We start from the raw sequence: 21,152 nt of genomic DNA, 5'->3' as shown, positions 1-21,152 counted from the left end.
ATATATATATTAATTAGAAGGAAACAAAAGAGAATTAAGGAAAAGAGAAATTAATAAGGAAAATTAAGAAAGTTTTAACTGCTCATAAGCTGCAAACACATAGATCCCATAAAATAAGATAAAGATACAAAGTAAAATTGTAAAATTAAAAAAAATAAACGAAAAATTGTTAAAAATTAAAACTTTTTTTATCCTGTTAAAAAACTTTAAAAAAAAATATTTTTTACCTAATGATTTAAAAATTAAATTTTTTTAATGATCAAAATATTTAATCTCGTCATTAGCTCAAACGGTTATATCCGCAAATATGAGTGCTTTCTATTATTGTATTAACATAGCCGAAGCGAAATATATCAATACAATAATGTGAGTTTTGGTGTATTTTGCTTTGGATATATAGTATTATCTTAGAAAGCACTCTTATTTGCGAATATAATCGTGCGAGCTAAAGATGAGATTCAATCTTTTCGTTATTCTTTTTTCTGACTTTTTAACTATATTGCTCTTTTTAATTTTTAATATTTTAACACATTTCTTAATTCTTAATAATTTTTCGTCTTTATATTTATCAGTTTTAAGTATGCACTAATGCATGGAATTTAAATTAAATAATTATGAATTGTTATTCTTTGATTTTGTTCCTTAAGATGTAGTAATAATATATACCCTTTACATGTATTGAGATTGAAGGAGAGTAAAGAGTTCAATTAAATGAAAGAGGAAAAAAATAACTTAGTAAAATAAGAGAAGAATAAACGAAGATTATTTTAGATTAAAAGTAGTATATTTTGAGTAGTGTTATAAATCAGGGTAAACTAAAAGAGGAATTGCTCTAAAAATACAATTAGGAAACCTGAAAATATAGTAATGAGTCTCTTAAGTTTCTACAATTGACGCGGGTTCTGCTTTGCTCATCTACAATTTATGCCTCTTATTTTAACTAGTTTTCAAAATATCACTTTATAAAGATATAAAAATTCAAAGTGCTTCCTTATAATTATGCAATAATAATAACAAAAATAAAAACCATCTTACTGTTGATGTAATCGTTTGATTTTTGCAATAACTAGCCAGAAATTAGAGCTCTTTGTCATGTTGTTTATCGTCACATCAATTTTATACTGAAATAAAAATCAAATGTTAGAAGCAAAAAAAAAAAGTGAAACACTTTTTTATGAAAAACTTTTCACACAATGATGACTAGGCGCATCATTGGGGGCCAAGTCAGTGGTGAAGCTGTTAGAAAGTAGGAGGGGACAGCTGCCCGTCGCTGCGGCTTCGGATGGGGCCTTAAATTCCACATAACATAATTAAAATTAAGTTCCCAGAAGAAGAAAAAATGTTTCTCTTTCACATACCCCCTTTTTAATTTGCTGATTGTGAGACCCATAACTTCTTTAATTTTTGATCGATTTACCAAAACATAAAACAAAATGAGTATTATTATTCTTGTAACTAAGACATTGCACATAGATGTTTAAAAAAAATTTTTTTTTTTTCATAGATGTTTAAAAAAAAGATTCCTGATAAGCAAGACCACTTAAGTTTGACATCATGTTTCAAGGGAGGGCAAAATACTAAATAAGTTGCAGGCGCTAGATTACATAACAACAAACGTGCAGTACTAATCTTATAATTTAAAACTACCTCCATACGAGCCATACGATGGTCGTCCTTTCTTTCCTTTTTTTCCCCTTGCAAATGTGTGCTACTTAATTTATTTTTCTCTTCCAAATCTGAAGTAGATGCTTATTTTTGAAAGTGACCTAAGCATAAGATGTTGAATTTAATTTCACTAGTAATTAATAATATAATTATTATGTCTTTCGAAGTAGGCTTGGTATTATATTAAGGCTCCTCCATAGTGAGAGCAGAACTATCCGCCATTATGGAGCAAACAAGTTCGCTAGTTACGTAGTGTTAACAATAGCGGGAGAGTTCGAAGCCCATTTAGATACTTAAAATTATTCATATGGCTAATTGCGCAGCGAGGTATTGCAAACAGTTAAAAAAAGGCTTCCTAATGTTAAGATTTCCATCAGGTCTCGAAATAAAAAAAAAGGGTAATAAATTGTAGAAGATATACATAACTAGCAACTTGGAAGTGGAGCTCGCTTATGTGAGGTAAATGCTCATTTATTTCTAATTTATTGAACTTATTTATTTATATCTGTAGTATATAAATGATTTTCAGGTGTTAGAATTTGTTTCTGAATGCTTGTTTTTGTCCGTTTTTTTTTAACAAATAAATAAGCGAATAACTTTTCGGGGTAACTTGATATGTTCAGTTCTAACTAAATATAAACAATAAGAATCCTCATTAAAAATTGTACTTATGAGTTAATATTTATTTTAAACATGACCTTTAAACAGCATTTAATGATTTGTTTAACATTATTTAGTGTTTGTGTCGTAAAAACCAAAGTAAATAAAGACAAGAGATAGACTGAATAAGTATTCGTCAAACTTTTCTCCGAATCGCAAGGTTTTGTATTCTTTTTTTAAGTATTTCCTTTTGTTTTGTTAAAATAAATATTCACCTGTTTCTAATTGTATTTCTTTTTGATTCACTAATATGTCAGATATTACTCATAGTAATACATCGATTAAAGTTCAAACGGTTTGTTTACATTTATAATAAAAAATCTACTTAATATGTGATCTTTCATACGTTTTTGTATCTATAAAGTTTTTTTTTTTTTTTTATTCTTGTGTTAAATTGCTGAAATAATTAGTTTTTGTAGTAGAAAAGTTAATGGAAGTTTGTTTAAAAAATTTAAAATCTGGATCTTTTTCATGTAATTTAAGCAAGGAGCTTCTAACCCATGATCCGTCAACCATTGAGGATATTTTACGTCAGCACTGCTGTCAATACGAGCCGGTAGTGGAATTTGTATCGAACAGTCATAGATGGGATTCGAACTAAGTCACTTCATTGGCTGGTAATTAAAAATCTCACTTATTAAAGAGCTTACAAAGAGATCACTTATTATTATTATCGTAGTGAACCAAAAAAAACGGAATGGCGTCCCATGCCAAAAGACTCTTATTTCACTCGCTTTAATTTTCCCTAACAATAAAAATGTGAACTATTCTTCTAATCTTTACCGCCAGCCGCTAACTTTTCATGGCTGAATAATAAAAGGATTTCTTTACCTTATGGAAAAATAATTTCTGCCCAATAATAAGCTGTTTTATAGTTTCAATTAGAACCAATGGGCACGTGATTTCTTGAGCAATTGTAAAAGGTTGGTATGTTTCTAGTATTTCAACCAAACCATTCCACAACAAGTCATATTCTTTTACTTTTTCGGCATAAAGGTAATAAAATTCTCTCTGGAAAAATAAAATAAAGAACTAATTTTATTCAAGAATCTAAATCTTAATTTAAATCATAAACAAGAAATCTTGGATATATTCTACATGAAAAAAAGCAAAAGAAAACAAGCAGAACCTTTTCAAAGTTATTTGTTTAATAATTTTTTTGAAGATTTTTTGAATGGATTTAATTGACGAACAGATTAACACAATTTAACTTATGCTTATGGGTTACATTGGATTTTAATAATGAGTGTAACACTGCAATCATAAAATTCCTAGGCCTTTTTAAACAAAAAAAAAACAATGCTATTTTATTCTAATGAAAATTTTAACTGATTAAAAACTATTAAGAATGTAAAAAATGTGTGAAAATAACTCATTTAACTGAAGAAACCATAAGAAGTTTTCGACTTTTTTGATATTATACTTTCTTAAAGGGGCATGGGTCACAAAATCTTAATAATATTTCAAATTTTTTGCTGTTTGAATAGATTTTTCTTCAAATATTAAAAGAAAACATATCATGCGTAGTGTAACTCAACATTTTCTAAATTTGGTAAAATATTATCATGGTATTTGCATTGATGACAAAGCTATTATTATACCAATTCATTTAAAATATTTTTAGATTTCGCCGTACATATAAACTTTTTTTTTAAAAAATAGCTCTATATATTTTTTATAAAAAATTATATGTTTTACCTGATATCCCGGAAAAATTCTTCCAAGTCGAAAACGGGCTGGTCGATGAGGTTCAAAAACGTCGTCTTCGTATTCTGTCTCTTCTGGTACTTCATCTGTACGTGATTCATAATGAAAAGGAGGTACATTTGGAGGAGCGCGTCTCAATCTCCCTGCTGTAAGAGAAGGTGGTCCAGATTCTTCTGAACTTCCTGAGCTCGGTAAATTACTATCGAAAGCAGGGGGGCGTGCTGCTGGAGGGACTAGTCTATCTGGAGCCACGAAAGTTCCTCTAGGAGGCGCGGCTTGTCTATCTGGAGCCACGTAAGTGCCTCTGGGAGGCGGAGCTGGTCTATCTGGAGCCACGTAAGTTCCTCTAGGAGGCGCGGCTGGTCTATCTGGAGCCACGTAAGTTCCTCTAGGAGGCGGGATTGGTCTATCTGGAGCCACGTAAGTTCCTCTAGGAGGCGGGGCTGGTCTGTCTGGAGCCACGTAAGTTCCTCTAGGAGGCGGTGCTGGTCTATCTGGAGCAACGTAGGTTCCTCTAGCAGGCGGGACTTGTCCACTAGCTGCTGTATGTGCACCTCTGTTCTGAGGAGATCTCTGATTGCTACTTATTGTATACGACATTTTTAGAGAGTGTTTCGAGTCATTAGTAAATCATCTGCAATCAAAAATATGATATAGAATGTCGTAAAATTTACCATATTAATAATTTGTAAAATATTATACAAAACAATTTTTTAGCCATTATTAACGGTTATGAAGAAGCTAAACAGTGGAACAATAGCACAAACAATTCCACATAAAAAAAACTATTATAGTTTTAGTTCTGCAATGTAAAGTCTCCTTCAGTGTCAAAACCGAATCAGACATTAAAATAATTCTATGTGTCAACTGTGATGTGTAAAAGAAAGCGACGAGTTTCGCGAGAGTAAAGCGAATGTATATAGCTACTTATTCTCATATATCTGCCTAGAACAAAAATACGTAATTTTTTGAATAATATTTATAAAAAAAAAACATTTTTAGTTTGTAACAATTTTTTTAAGTGTAGTACATAAGCGTTATAATACGTACTAAGTAATTCTTGAAAATAATTATTTCTTACAATAAGGAACACAGTCAATTAATGTTATCTTATCACTTTGTTGGTCAAAAATAAGCGAGTTCTTGAGCTTTTCCTACTTCTTTATTTTATCGATGAAATATATTGTAAATAAAAATTACAATTTTACAGTGATATTTGCTATTATCAGTTCAACGTCACTTTTAAATTTGTTTCATGCTCTAGTAAAGCTGTCGAAAATATCTTTCATTCATCAAATAACATAAATGGTATGAATGACGGGTTAGAGTTTTTATTTAAAACTTTATTGAATAATAAATAGTTTTATTAATAAAAATTTTATTAATAAAAAGAAGTGAATTAGCAATTTGTTTTTGCCAGAAAACTTTGTCCTCCAAAACTCCCTGTTTGATTTTAGCGTCAGCGAGAGAAACCGTATCAGTATTTAATTATAATCTACAAAAATAATTTAAATTAATTCATTTTTTAAATTTTTTGTAATAGGAATGTATCAAAATGATGTATTAAGAAGAATCAAACCTGCAACGTTTTATATGCATGGTTTTGACTTCCTTTGTAGAAAAGCTCTAAAAATATTTATTAAGGGCAGTCATTACGGAACACGTAGCATACTTGTTAGTCCAAAATTGATAAACGCCTTTTTAACTGGAAAGTTTTTATAGTGCTTTTCACTTAGAGATGGTTTTAATGTTACGAATTCTAGTTTTTAGAATAGATGCTGGAGTTCAAGTATTGTTCAGATTCATGAACGTTTGTGTTTGTGATACGGAGCTTTTATAAGTTTGGTATGAACCATTGAAAAATTTTAATAATATATCTAAGAATATTTAATATTGTCTTCTCATTCGTTCACTTTCTTTTTAAAAAAAAACTCAGTTTTCAGTTAGTTCACTCAACTACATATAGTAACCAAATGATGTACATTTATTTTATTTTTTATACTTATACTCAAAAACCATTTCGCATTTATCTCATGACAAAATTTAATCATAAGCATCTACAAAATTCCTACTATAGGAGGAATTTTGTAGATGCTTATTTATTTAATGCTTATTGATTTAAATAAGTCTACGTATTATAATAATTCCATTTCAATAAACTTCTGGAAATTGTTAAAAATATTGATTGCTAGTTTAATCTTTTTGTAGTCCAATTTGTTATCAAATTTTCTAAAGTTTTAGAGGCGTCGAGCTAAGTAATACGAAACAATTTCTAAGATTTCATGACATGGTTTCTCTTTCGGTATTGAAAATGAAGTTTAAAATCCTATTTTGTCTACGAAAAACCGATATTATAAAATTCATTAAATTTTAAGAATCAAATCTGCAGCAAGTCATTTAAAGACAATATTCTGAAAAAAATATTTTAGGCACAACATTTGGACCCTCGTCCTGGAGGCTGGTCAAACCATGAATTGACCTTCTCTGCAAGGACTCAAAAGCCATTACTTAAGAGTTAAAATAATGAAAACTATTACCAGAAAAAGATATCAGGTGAAAAGTCTTGAAAATGCCAGAGGTCACCCAGTGTTGCCGATTCACTGATAGTGACGATGGAGCCTTAACTTGAATGGAAACATTATTCTTTTATTTTAAAGCTTTATAAGGTTGAAACAAATTTATACAATATTATGGTGTGTCAATAGAAATCAGTTCCACAAAACTTTGAATCAATTTTCTATGATTTACAAACGTGAAGAAACACTTACAATCGAGCACATTAAATACACCATATGTTCAAAATATAGCCGTTTTAAAGGCGGAAATCCAAAAGCAAATAAGCAGATGTTATACATTTGGTAGATACACTGCTGCTGTATATTGTTTTCCCCTGCTCCTTGTGAACGAATCATTTTATCTGCCTCTTGGCATAACTTTTATACTGATTTGGTAAGTTCTAATCAAAAACTTGTTGACAATTAATGTTGTTTAAGTAAATTGATCATGAGGTAACGTCGACAATTTTAGCTTCACTGCTCCAAGTTAAATCGGAACATCATAGTATTAAATATTTGAATAATATCTTGAACAATAAAGCTACATTAAATAATAAATTACTTTAAAATTTAAACTCAACAAATTGCAAAACTACCTTCAATTTGTAACATTTTTCTATACTTATTTCATTCGCACAATAATTTATAATAAACAGCTTGAATCATATTGCGTATAATGTTTCATCCCATAGAGTTTAAAATCGTATGTAATTATTTACATTGTATAATTTTACTTTATATTATTATAAATTATTTTTATAACGTCTTATTGAAATATAAACTTACCAATTAATCGTCTGATAAGCTTCTTATTGAAAAATTTTGAAATTAAATTATTTGATGGATTTTGAAAATTTAAATTAATCTGAATTTATTTTTTGTGTTTTCATTTTTAACTTATTCCAGCTTATTCAACAAAAAATCCTAATGCTTATGCTTACTCTAGTTTTGAGATGCACTCTTCAAAATTGAAAAATAATATATACCTATACATAACTAGAGACTTTCAAAAGTTCACACATTTTGAAGTGAAACACCCCTGCGACCCCTTAGGAGTTAAAATAATAAAAACTTTTACCAGGAAAAGAAATCAGGTGAAAACTGGTGAAAATGCCAGAGGTTACCCAGTGTTGCCAATTCACTGACAACATGTATATATATATANATGTACATATATATATATATATATATATATATATGCGCATAGTGCATGCAAGGTGTGGCGCTGAAACACAGCAGTGCCACTCATTCTACCCGGAGATTGGCAACGGGGTTGATGCACCTGCCATGCAGTCTCTTTTGAACTACCTGCCCTTTTATCCACCCTGTTCTTATTAAACAGCTTTTACATTTATTGTGTTATTCTTCAACCCTAGACACCACCGTGCCACAACAATGGCTCCCAAATAATATGGCGCACAATAATATGGCCAAATAAGTCGGTCAATATCTGACCATCGCATTGCATAATTCGAGACATTGCATTAGCACATTCTTCTATGGAAAACAATTCTATCATCCTTCATCAACGAATAGAACCAATATCACTACTTTGATGACCCATCACCCCGTTGCAACTACAAAATGCAAATTGCACAGCTCAAAAGAACAATGTCCCCGTCTTACTTGTAAAGCCAAACTCATCTGCCAGCAACATACAGCAAATAAAAATAATTCCGCATCGCTTGTGAGACCAATTCCCCACCTCTCTGCTGCAACGTCCACGTGTAAAACATCGTAGTGAGCAATCATCGTAGTCAACAATCATCGTAGTGAACTTATGTGATATCCTATTTCTCAACTGAAAGTTAGCTCAGTAAAACGACAACTTATTAATGCGAAATGAGCTTCCATAGAACCATCCATTAGATAGATAGAATCATCGGTATTTTTAAATCAAATAGGATCAAACCTTTTATTTCTAAGCATGTATCAAACTACGAAAAAAGAAGATTTAAAAATTCCGTCAATGAGTTAGGAGTAGCCTGATGGAGTTTGTGATTATTGTATTTGTGAACAATTATTGCAATCTGATTTTGCAAAATTGAAGATGTTTATGCGAAGGCCATTGCTTTGGAAACTTCTCGTATACAAAGTAAAAAACTAGTGCAATAAACTTATAGAACTGTTTCAGGGAATAAACAGACTGATACAAATAACGTGACACAGTTTGGCCAGTTACGACATAATCGCAATTTTCATAAAAACTTTCTTTTCTAAGTAAATTTTCAAGGCAGTCCCATTTACAATCGCCAAAGTTTCGAACTCATTCTCAGTTCCGAAAATACAAAATTGATTACAGAGCACTTGGAATTGATGATTTATGCTACAACTGCGGTAAAAGGAATCACACATCAAGTAATTGTCATATTGATCGAAGAAATTTAAAATGTGACTCTTGTGATAAAATAGGACATGTCTCTTAAGTTAACTTCCTTTCTCTCTATAAGAAAAACGTACTGATAATTCGCAAGCTCAAAACATTGGCAGTATTCCTTCTAATGCAAATCAGTCCTACTCGGACCACTTTTACGGTGTAAAAAATATTGATATTGTCCCTAAATACAAACTAATGTAACCTAAATAAATTGTTGACTATATGAAATTTTTCTCTGCAGATGAAAATATATAATTACTCATATGCTTAATGGAAGACCACAACAGATGGAGGTTGACTGTGAGATTAAATACTCTATTCACTCAGAAAATAAATTTATTTCTCTTAATCTTAATGTTGACATTGAATCTACCAATATCAATTTATCAGTATCAGTTGATTGTTTATCAAGAGCATTGATTTCACAAGACTCAATATCAACTGATATTTTGATGAACGTAGAAGTGGAGTGACTTTTATTCTGAATCATTGTTTCAATAAATCACACTTCAAGTGACTATTACTACAAATATTTTAGCGGAAGATAGTACAAATGATGCTGAATTATTAAAAATTATAAGAGATCTGCAAACTAAGTCCAAAGATTCTCTATTCGCTTTTTCACACGGAATAAAATTTTAGCAAGATTGAATTATCATTCCTAAAAATCTCAGAAATTCAATTTTAAAACGAATTGCGTGCAACTATTGATATTACAAAAGTGAAACAGCCATCCAGACGCTACGTGTATTAGAAGGAAATCGATCGTGATATTGAAAATGTATTAAAAAGTTGTGGGGACTGAGCCAGACATCGAAAAAATCTACCAAAAGCAACTGTACATCCTTGGGATGATCCAGAATACAACTGGGAAAGAATTCATGTGGAATGCACTAGCTCTTCCGAAAGACATAATATTCTATTATGCATTAATGCTAATTCTAAATGGGCAGAAATTCTTATTACGAAAGATGGATCTACTTCTAGTACAGCCATTAAATTTTTAAACGACATTTTTCTTTTCATAGATTTCCCAAAACAATGATTTCTGACAATGCAACTATTTTTACAAGTGATGAATTCAAACCATATTGCTCTAAGTACGGTATTTCCCAAAATTTCATTGCATGTAGATACCCTGCAATAAAGAGATTAGCTGAAAGAAATGTTAAAATTTTCAAACATCGACTAAAATCAATACCCACAGGGAATCTGGATGTTTAGAGGAGAAAGTTTAAAGAATTATTTTTCGTTATCACGCCACACCATCACTAGCTTGTGGAAAATCTCCGGCGACCCTTTTTAATATTAAAATTTTGTCCCGCAGTGGACTGATTGTTAAGACACGGTTCTCAGCAGATCACCGAAGTCAAGCATCACTGGCTGCTGTCAGTGTGCGGGTGGGTGACCACTTGGATCAGTCTGCGCAGGGACCGAGGGTGTGCGGTATTGGCCCTCGTTAAACTGTTCTACCGTAAAGTGCTCGACTTCGCGTGCAGGTCGTTGGGCTACCGAAACAGGGGTGCCACCCCCTCTGCAGAGGATCAAAATTGTGATGGCTTGTCTTCGAATCATCCTCAGGGATGTTTCCCAGACCGTTGCCAATAGCCTATTGTGCAACTCTAGTGCGACGTAAATTAACTACAACCATATTAAAATACTTCATAGTTTTAGAAGGTAGAAATACTTCAATCGAATAAAAAGGAATGCAATGTTATTTATTACAAACTTTTATGACTCATTGTTTTCGGTTACTCTTTTAACTTGTTTTTGAAAAAGTAATCTTTAAATCATCACTTGTTTCTATTTTTAAAATAAGTGTATAATTACTCTTAATATTAACCATATCACCTTTGATCAATTTCCAAGAAAAAAAGAAGATAAAATCTTTCTCTTTTTTTTTCCTTAGCCCATTGTGCAGCTCTAGTGCGACGTAAATTAACAACAACAACAACAACAACTTTTTTTTCCTCCAAAATATTTTACCACAAATTTCATGTTTTATGGTTGCACATGCGCAGTGCACCAATACCTTTTTAGTAGCTACTTTAAATAATCACAAGATGGCACTTTCCAGAAAGTGAGTAATAGAAATGAGTAAGCTAGATGTACTCAGTTTCATGTCTCACGAAACTTATTGCCTTCTTTACTACATCTAATCAATCTATCAATCAACAAAGTAAACAAACATGTTGTAGTCATCATTCTCTTTTGAAGTTTTAGAAACATAATTTGAAATTGCGAAACCAATAGGTAAAGTGACATCATTATGAAAAAAAATTTTTTTCAAAAACAAACACGCTCTTTGAATAGTATAATGTTCATGAAAATCAAATCTATGTTTTTTAATGTTTAATTTCTAATTTTTTCCCCCCTGATATATCACGTATATGTACAAAATAAGTTTTGGTTATACTTCTTATAAAAAGAGATAAATGTGTATATTTTAAGACGTAATTATTGATTTACTAGGATTTCTGATATGATTTAACGTTATGTAAACATCATATTCATTAAATTTTTATACACTTATGAGTAAGATAAATTATTTCTTTAATCATTGGTAAAAAACAGTTGCATAGCAAAATAAAATTATGATAGAAATTTTAAACTGGTTTTGCCGTTTGCAGAATATTTCCATATAGTGATCTTTCGCGTCAACTACAATCGCCAAGGTACCAAACAGATTTTAAACTTGCAAATTTTTATAAAAAAAAAAAATAATAACATATAGATATTTGCCCTGGGGTGGCTACTAGGGGGGGGGCATTTGCGTATTGTGATCTCTTTCAGAATAATCGCAAAGTCTTGGCAACTTCTGGGCAGCTGCCTGCAAGAAACTTCAAAAAAACGTCACAGAAAGGGACCAACTAGAGAGGTATAACTCATAACCACCCTAGGGCAAAAAACTACATGTTATTTTTTTAAAAATTTGCAAGTTTAAAATCTATTTGGCACCTTGGGGTTGTAGTTGACAAGAAAGATCACGATACACAAATATGCCCTGGCAACGAGTCATACTTTTCGAGTTGGTCCCTTTCCGTGATGTTTAATGTTTTATTTTAGTTTCTTGCAGGTCGCCGTCCGAAAGTTGCCTGGGCATGACAATTATTCTGCCACAGATCATGATACGGAAATCTTGACTAAATAACTGAGGTTTTTTTTTTCTTTGGCTGTAGCATTTTTTCCACATTGCAGTAATTCTGCCCATAAGAAATAATTTGTATGATGTAAAATTACTGTATAATGAATTTCAAAAGCTCTATTAAAACTTCAAATGATAATATTATGATAAATAGTTCACAAAAAAATTTCAAATAAAGGCTATTTTAAGAAAGTGAATAATGTAATTACATACAAAAAAAGTTTAAATGTAATGGATGAATTCATATCTGTGGTTTTACTTGTATTATATTTTGCAAAATATGAATTGAATGTTTCTATTATTTTGTTTTATCTCAGTTCTTACTGTTTTAGCACTAGTAAATTTTAATTTTTTTTTATTATTTTCATCCACAGATGGTGTACTGACGAAATTTTGTGCATGTCAATGATTAGATTGAGTTCTTGACATGACGAACATCAAAATCTTGTTAAAACTGCTAAAAATTTGATGAAACGATAAAAACGTGAAATAATACTTACATATTTAAAAGACAGTTGAAGTTTTTAAATGGTATATTTGAAACATCAAATTAACATATTAATATATATTAATATTAATCTATGAGGATATAAGAGAGAGTTTGCATTTGTGTCTTTCTGTCTCTTTCTTTCTGTTTGGTATTTTCTGGATTGTTTAACATGTTTGCTGCCACTGACGCACTAGCGCGTCAGAGCGGCACCTCCTGGTAAGCCGACGCGCTAGCACATCGATCGACTATGATAAGTTATATGCTCTGTGTTTAGTGTGGCTTTGGAAGTTGAACGGAGAGGTTGTTTGGGCATGTTAGTAAAGCATTATTTTTTGTGGTTCGTTTTAAAAATTTTTGATTGAATTCTTTTATGTGCGTGACTGCCAATATCTGCATATTGTGCTTATTATTTGTAAATATTTTCAGTATTGTTTCATAAATGGTATTACATATACTTGAATGGTATTCCATTTTATTCCTTTTAAGCTGCTATTTTATGCAATATGCCAGTAATTTCTGAGAATATTAATCAGACGCGCTGGAGCGTCGGGAAAAAACGCTCTCTAAACAGGAAAATAATATATTTCTTCATTTTTCTGGTTTTCCTAGTAAAATATAAGGAACATCTAAACCATTAAAACCCTATTTTATAATCCGGCTTCTGATGATGGAAATATAATTTTTAGTGGCAGCAAATGTGTTAAGCTAAAATTTTGAAATTTGAACACGGAAAATTTTAACCCTGATTTTAACTGAAATTTAGGAACTCTATGCTGTTTGTCTCTGGTAATATGATGCTCATTTTGGTAATATGATTTTTAAAACTAGACTGGAATATTAATTTTGACTAATAATATTGAATGGACCCCCCCAAGAATTGTGAAAAAATTAAAGAGTAAACAGAAACTTTAATCCATTCCTAAAGCACAAGTGACTGAGTCTAAATTCAGAAAAGTTAAAAAAAATTTAAAAAGTTTTTTTTTTTTTTTTTTTAAAAAAATGCGTATAATATTTATATTGGTAAAAAATTTATGAAATAACATTAGGTACAAACTGAAACTACAAAAAAATGATACTTTAGTATAAAGTTCTGACGAAAGTTTGAATTTGACAACAAAACAACAATGAATGTTAAAACCAATCTATTTAAATCACGCTTTGCAAATCTTAAATTGTTGTGTCATTAATATTTACACAATCTAGTCTTGCCTTCACATTTTAATCTTGACTTCAAAAGCATCTTCCAGCAACAAGAAAAAAATTTTTGATAAATATTGTAATTCGTAGGAAAGAATTGTAAAAAAATTAATTTCTTAATGCATGAAAGTCAATTTTTAAAAATCAGTTATATTTTTAGCATGTTTTATTGTATGTACATTTTTAAAAAGCAATAATAGACTAGTCACATTTATGCTTGGCTGAGGTGGTAAAAACGTAGATAGAAAATCTCCATCATTTTGTCACCTACTGAGAAATATATATTTATAATAAGAAATAATAGTTTGTGTGTCTATTTTTCATATAATTTCAAAGTTGTCTTGTCCTCTTCTCCGCAATGTAATTTAGGTATAATGTTTTAGTTTCCCATAAATCTCTCTTAAAGAAGAGCTTGGCTTGATACTAAACTCAAAAATTCAATTGTTTTCAGAGTTCTGTTAGATTATAGTCTCATATCCATACATTTTTCATCCATCAATTTTTTGTAAACTATGTAAGGTAGTTTTGTTGATACGATTGTTCATTTAAAAAATTTCGATTATATGCAAAAGAAAATTTCTAATTTAAATCATTTTTAAAGTGCAGAACTTAATATGTGTTGTTAGTTTCTGATTATTGTCAATTCAAAATATTATCATCCTTAAAGTAATAGTAAACAATGAATATAGCTTAATTTTAACTTTAGTTTCATCATTTATTTTCAATTTATTAATTTACTTTGGTTAGTGAGTCTAGGGCAGGGGTGGCGAACCTTTATGCATCAATGTACCATTTTTTCTAAAAAAAATTGTTTAATGAGGTCATAAACGTGCCGTCAAATAATTTTGACTTCTTGATTATTGGTAAAATAATAATACTGAATACTATCAACTCAAAATTCTTCATTTACTATGAAAAAAAATATACATTTTGCAATGTCTCAGTTACACGCATAATTCAACTTAACATCAGTGTGACTTCTGTTGTTGCAGATTAAATGACAAATAACTTATATTAGGCTGTAAGATGTTAGTTTAAGCAGGACTGTTAATTTTTTTTGCTAGTTATTCATTGTTCGCTAGTTTTTTATGGTAATTAAGTTTTTTTTTCATTAACTGTTAATTTTTTGTTAATAATTGTTTATTTTTTTGTTTGTTTGTTTTTGTGAATTTTAATTTAATTGTTAATATGCCTAATAGTAAACTTAGCGATCGGTAGCGTGCCCAAAATATTGCGTCGCTTGCCATAAATGGCACGTGTGCCATTGGTTCGCCATCCCTAGTCTAGGGTATAATCTTCCCCAATTTCTGATCCTGGCAATTGACATTAATTAAATAACATAATAATTCATCATAATAACATCATTATTCAATAAAATAACATTAATTAGCATATTCCTGGTTTCATTAACTTCTTTTAAAAAAATTAATAAAGTGCTATTGCAGAAAAAATATTTCCAATCCTGGCAATTTAAAATCTAGGCAACATTTCCTTCTTTTAATTAGTAAAATACCTACTATTCACACAAAAAAAATTTACTTGTTTTTACATTTGCTGTCATGCATTGTTTGTTCTGTTTATAAACTAATTATTTACTTATTTGCTTTTTTTTTCCTCCAAAAATTATGATTTGTCTCTTTTTACTTTTCATGTTACAAATTGATTTTCTCTTTAGGAATCTAATACTTTTAAGATATCTGATTGTGTTAAAAGGAACTTTTTGTGATAAGTAAGTTTTTGTTCATTTTATAATACTAAATCTAACAATTACTACATAATATGTACTTCTTTAATAGAATTATTTACATTTATCTTCTCTTTTGTGTTTTTTTTCTCCCTTAGTTAAGTTCTTTTATCACTAGAATCCATGAAATTTCATTAATTACAAAAGAGAAACTTTTTTCATTTGGTAATCATTTCAAAATTCTACGCATAAAGAAATTAGTAAAAATATTCATAATAAATTTCTTTTCTGAAGGTTTGATGAAAATAGTTGTTTACCTTTCTGTTAAATTTATTTCAACACCTTTTTTTCTATATAACGTTTCAAAAAAAAATCATACAAACAAAAAGTGTTACTCATAAAACTTAATTTAAGCTTCTTAGGACTTTTAGCAGTGAGCTCTAAATTCCTAAAAGTTCATATTTTTTCTTATGTCTCTATTTCTAACATTTAATCTATTAAGTTCTTGTTTTCACTCACATATATGCCATGTAATTTCTTTTACTTACTGTAATTTTTTTCTTATTGAGGGAAAATTTCACCTGTATTTTAGAACGTTTCCCTAAATTTTGGGATTTCACATAAAGAAAAGGGAAATTTTTCAATTTCTTACCACAATTAGAGATTTCTTTTCATGCATTTAAAGATTTTATTTTATGAGTAAGGAATCTTTTCCTTCTTTAAAAGATTCTACTATAACTTAAGTCTACCTACCAAAAAAATCTTTTTCTTTATTTAATTATTTTATGCAAGGATTCTTGTTTTCTGAGGTAATGAAATAGGGAATGCATTTTAAGTTAAATATCTTGTTATTATTTTTATTTATTTAATTTAGAAAATGAAAAAATAAATTTTTTTAAAGAAAGCAACGTAAGAAAAATAATATTAAAAGCAAAAACTGTAACTGGTGCAGAATTTAAACATCTTTCTAATTAACCCAGAGCTCAAACTAACAGTGGAACATTATTCCAAAACCATTAAAATTTGGCTGGAACCATCATGAAATATTTTTCATTGGTTTTCAGGAACTAGCAATCAATGTTCTATTGTCTTGATTTACAAAATAACATATTTGTCATAATTGTGACGCTACACATTTTTTGTATAGTTATTTTTTTTTTAAATTGTGTATGGACTAATTAGTTACTGGTGTTTTGGACCAGTGACTAAATTTTCTTAGTTTATTTTAAACATATTACAAAAGAAAAGTGAAAAAAAAAGAGAGTTCAGTAAGTTTTTTGATAAAGCAGCCAAAAAATAAGTTTAAAAAAAATCAAGGCAATTGCCTCAGTTAAAGCAATGAAGCATAGTGTCAAAAAAAAAGTTTCTGTTGTATAAATTAAAATTAGCAAGTAAGCTTAAAAGAGAGAGAGAGAGAAAAATGGGAGGGGTTCATCTTTATTAAAACTTATTTTAAAAAACAAACAAAATCTGATTAATCTTTCTTCAGTGAAAAATACCTTTTAATTGATGTATAAAAAATTTTCCTTTCAGCTATTGAAATTATTTTTAGTAGGTTTGCAGTATATACAACTGTTTTCTTTGTGTAAGATTTCAAATTTGCAATTATCTTTTATATATTTTATAATTTGTACGTAAGTATTTTCTAATTTGCAATTGTCTTAGTCTTGATTAACTTATCTAGAATACAATATATTTAAAAAATGCAGATTAAAACACATGAAGAAACACTTTTTCTTTTTCAACACTTTTTTTTTAAACTACAGGTTGAGAAGGCAAAAATTGCAAATAATTCACATTCATTATAATTGTTTGTTTTTGTTTGTGTGTGTGTTTTAAGTTAGAAATGTAGGAAAAATTCATTTAATAACTATAATTTTATTATCAAGCAAGGCATAGGAACTTAGTATTTAATAAAATTTTCTTTTTTTTTTTCCAAATTTTTACCCCTATTTTTCTAACCATATTTGTTTCTAAAATTCCTGTGTTTCTTGTTATTTGTTTATACTCACTATCAGCACAATAATTGGACCTTGTTTATTTTATTGTTATAATCATGTAGATCAATTGTTTACTTAAAAAATTTTTGAATTCCCTTTTTTTTATAATCATCCTTTTTTTTTGTCTCTGAAAGACCTATTACAATTTAAGCTGCTAAAAACTTCAAAATTATGTTTTAAAATTATCAATAAGTAAATTTTTTTATTTTTTCTTTGTGTATGGAAAGTCATTAATAAAGAAACTTTAATGTTTTGGCATAATTTTTATTTGGTTGGAATCGTCTATGCTTCACTATATTATACACAACAGTTTTTATAAAATTATTGCTTATGAAAGGAAGATTTATACTGTCTGCATTTATCTTTCTTTTCTACTGTTTCAAAGTTGTCTAAGATGTTCTTTAATATTTTACTTAGCATAATTATATGTACTTGTTTATAATTTTTTTGTGTATAAATAGCCTTTTGTCTTTTTAGTGGAATCTGAAAAAATTTCTGAAGCAACTTCAACAGAATCTAATGATGTTGCTATCGAAAAATTCTTAAAAGACTTAAAAGAAGAAAAACTGAAGTTTTCAAAAGAAATAGCCTGTGAAACTGTCAAGCTTTTAGAGAAAATAATAACAAATTCTCACTTAGAAACTGCGAAAGACATAATGGAACTCATTAAAAATGTTGGCAAAAGATTAGACGAGTCAACTAACCAAGCTACTCACACGGTCGTTGGAAACATGGTAAAACGAATCCTGAAAATAATTCGAGACGAATATTCTACTGCTATGGGTAAAGTAGATGAATATGAGCAGCAGGAATCGCTTCAAAAAATGCTTGTGGCCGAAGAACAACTGGATTTTACCAAACATTTAGATTCCTTAAAAAAATCAATTTCAGCCAACCTCCGAGAATTAATGGAAGAGTTTGAAAGAAGCTCACAAGACATAGCTGCACAATCCCAAGAACATATTCATTTTGGAGAAGTTATTTTAACCTTTGGACATTCAAGAACAGTAGAAAAGTTTTTGAAGAAAGCAGTCAAGCGAAAATGTGAAGTTTTAGTAGCAGAAGCATTTCCCTCTCTTGGCGGTCATGATCTGGCCAAAAGCTTAGCAGAAAGTGGTATTCAAACAACTTTGATACAAGATGCTGCTATTTTTGCCCTTATGTCCCGAGTAGACAAAGTTATAGTTGGGACGCACAGTGTCATGGCGAATGGTGGATTAAAAGCTCTTTGTGGCACCCATGCCTTAGCTCTTGCTGCCAGACATCATTCGAAGCCTTTCATAGTTCTTGCCCCAATGTTTAAATTAACTCCACAATATGTGACTTCATCTGACCAAGAAGGATTTAATCATATGAGGGCTCCTGAAGAACTCATTCCGTTTGATGACAGTGCATTGTTTGATGGCGTTGAAGTAATAAATCCAGCATTTGATTATGTTCCACCTGAACTAATAACATTGATGATTTCAAATATGGGCGGAAATGCTCCATCCTATGTCTACAGATTGCTCTCTGAAATGTATCATCCAGATGATTACTCTTTTTAATTATCGATTTATGTGTCTAGACATTTTAAGAAATTTAATTGAAATTGATACGTTATTAAATAAATTATTTTCCGAAAATTCAAATAAGTTCAAATCGTTTTTTTTTCTCCTGGTGAAACGATCTTCATTATAAGGCTCAAAAATTAGTGATAATCCTGTGGTCGGAGACTGCTAAAATTTTAATAGGACTGCTATAAAATAATTATTAGTGATCCCCTGCACCAACAATCTGTTGGTTTGGTTTATGCTGTTATGGTTTGGGGGGTTTTACCAAAGAATATGGATATTTATATTCTTCCTTCTTTATTTTTTTGTTTTTTACTACAAAATAGCCTAATTAATCATAATTGTGACATTGCACATTCTCTGTATTGTAATTTTTCTTTAAAATTCACTTCATAGTTATATTTTTAAGAAAAAACTAATAGTAACGTGTAATCTAATAGAGACCAGTGAAATGGTGTACAGACTATTAATATCTTTCAGTAACTGGTTCTTTTGACCAATGACTAAATTTTCTTAATTCCTACCTCTGTAATATTAATTTTTTGCATTTGAAGTATCTGCTTCCTCTGTATAAAATTATGTGTCGTTACATATAACGGTCTTGGAGCTTTGTAACAATAAGCTACATTTTCAAATTGTTCAAGAGAATTTTGATGAAACACACCTTGTATTCTCTGTTGACTGGAAGATGTTTCTGCGTATTGTGCTGTTGTATATTGAAAATTCTGGAATAAAGTATACTATACGGAATAAAGTATACTATATCTGGAATAAAGTATACTATATCTGGAATATACTATACGGAAAAAGAGTGGCTGATCACACTTCTTTAGAAAGAAAAACATGAAATGAAATTTGAGCTTCGTCAAAAGTTTTAAAAAAAAAAATTTTTTTTTTTTTAAATTGTTAGTTTAAAAAATACCCATTAGCGCCAAATATGTTATTTAACAGTTGTTTTGATTAAATTAATTATTAATGAGCTTACAACAATTTTTTACAAAGTAGCCTGATTGTCTTTCAATTGTTTTAAATAGTTCACAACGTTATTGATATCTGCGAACTGTTAGATTTGCAATGATTCACCACTGTATACTTCACTGAAGGCCTGGTTTCGGACGCCGTCAGCTGGAAATCAGCGTTAACCTCTGATTGGTCCATTTGTGAGTTTGATAGTATACGTCATCGAACGCTCATCTTGAACTACAATTGCCGTCCAACTCAACTGCAGTTGGATTACAACGTGACGTTAACCACAGAAGCAATGGCGGACAACATCCAACAGCACATTGAAATCAGCCAAGATTTTGATTTTGACATTAAACATAGCTTCTTCATTAAACATAGCACTCTTCATTTAGCTCAGCTATAATGTGTTTTTTCTTGGACAAAGTCATTATTTGTTCTCTAAAACACTGGTCGACAATAACAAAATCAATACAAATTCAAAATAAATATTTGTTTACGTTATTAACGCATGCGCAATGAGAGATAATGTCTGCGTTGGACCGACTGCTCACGCTGAGCTAACAAAAAAGTATTTTTTTGGCGTCAGCTCTACGTCAACTTTCCGCTGACGCCCAGATAAGGCGCTAGTTCTAAGAAACCAGGCCTTGAGCTAACAAACCAGTATTTTGTTGGCGTCAGCGCGACGTTGACGTACCGCTGACGCCCAGATAAGGCGCTTGTCCTAAGACAGTATCGCGTAGTAAAATATAATTTATTGTTGAGTAATCAAAATGTAGATTGCATTGTTACACCAACAGATGTACTTATTAAGTTTATTTTACAGATTTGATTGCGTTTTCAGATTATATTACTGAGGATTTAAGAACCTAATTAATGTGATGTGTTAAAAAATTTCTCTAACTTTAAAAATATTGCATTTAGGGTAAAATATTTCCAAAAGAGAAAAAATTTGTATGAAAAATTATGGTTTTTATTCAAAAGAAAAAACTTATTCTTAATGAAAAATATTATCTCTTGTCTCAAATCAACAAATTTTCCTTTAAAATTTTTCATAATTGTGTTATTAGTAGTCTCCGTTATAATGGCATACTTTCTTGAATGGGATAGGAATATTTATAGTAGTCAGAGGGTGAAAAAATTTCATTTAATTAAA

The 21,152-nt window shown here is 30.0% G+C and overlaps 2 protein-coding genes across 2 annotated transcripts in view; one reads left to right on the top strand and one right to left on the bottom strand.

Annotated features, from left to right (window-relative positions):
• Nucleotides 1–7,489, bottom strand: part of LOC107448456 (uncharacterized) — a 22,507-nt gene extending 15,018 nt beyond the window's left edge. Inside the window, exons 1-4 of the mRNA XM_016063651.3 lie at nt 7,374–7,489; nt 4,024–4,666; nt 3,157–3,336; nt 1,036–1,121 (exon numbers count right to left, since the gene is read on the bottom strand). Coding sequence (XP_015919137.2) covers nt 1,036–1,121; nt 3,157–3,336; nt 4,024–4,632 — 875 coding nt within the window. The 5' untranslated portion in view covers nt 4,633–4,666; nt 7,374–7,489. The remainder of the gene's footprint in view (nt 1–1,035; nt 1,122–3,156; nt 3,337–4,023; nt 4,667–7,373) is intronic.
• Nucleotides 7,490–11,064: 3,575 nt separating this feature from the next.
• On the top strand, nt 11,065–19,111 carry LOC107448457 (eukaryotic translation initiation factor 2B subunit beta). Its single transcript, XM_016063653.3, has 3 exons — nt 11,065–11,217; nt 15,472–15,525; nt 17,958–19,111. Coding segments are annotated over exons 2-3 (1,071 nt in total). The 5' UTR covers nt 11,065–11,217; nt 15,472–15,524; the 3' UTR covers nt 19,028–19,111.
• The last annotated feature ends 2,041 nt before the right edge of the window (nt 19,112–21,152 follow it).

Source organism: Parasteatoda tepidariorum, chromosome 3, assembly GCF_043381705.1.
Source record: "Parasteatoda tepidariorum isolate YZ-2023 chromosome 3, CAS_Ptep_4.0, whole genome shotgun sequence".
Taxonomy (NCBI): domain Eukaryota; kingdom Metazoa; phylum Arthropoda; class Arachnida; order Araneae; family Theridiidae; genus Parasteatoda; species Parasteatoda tepidariorum.
This window is presented reverse-complemented; position numbering and strand designations above follow the sequence as displayed.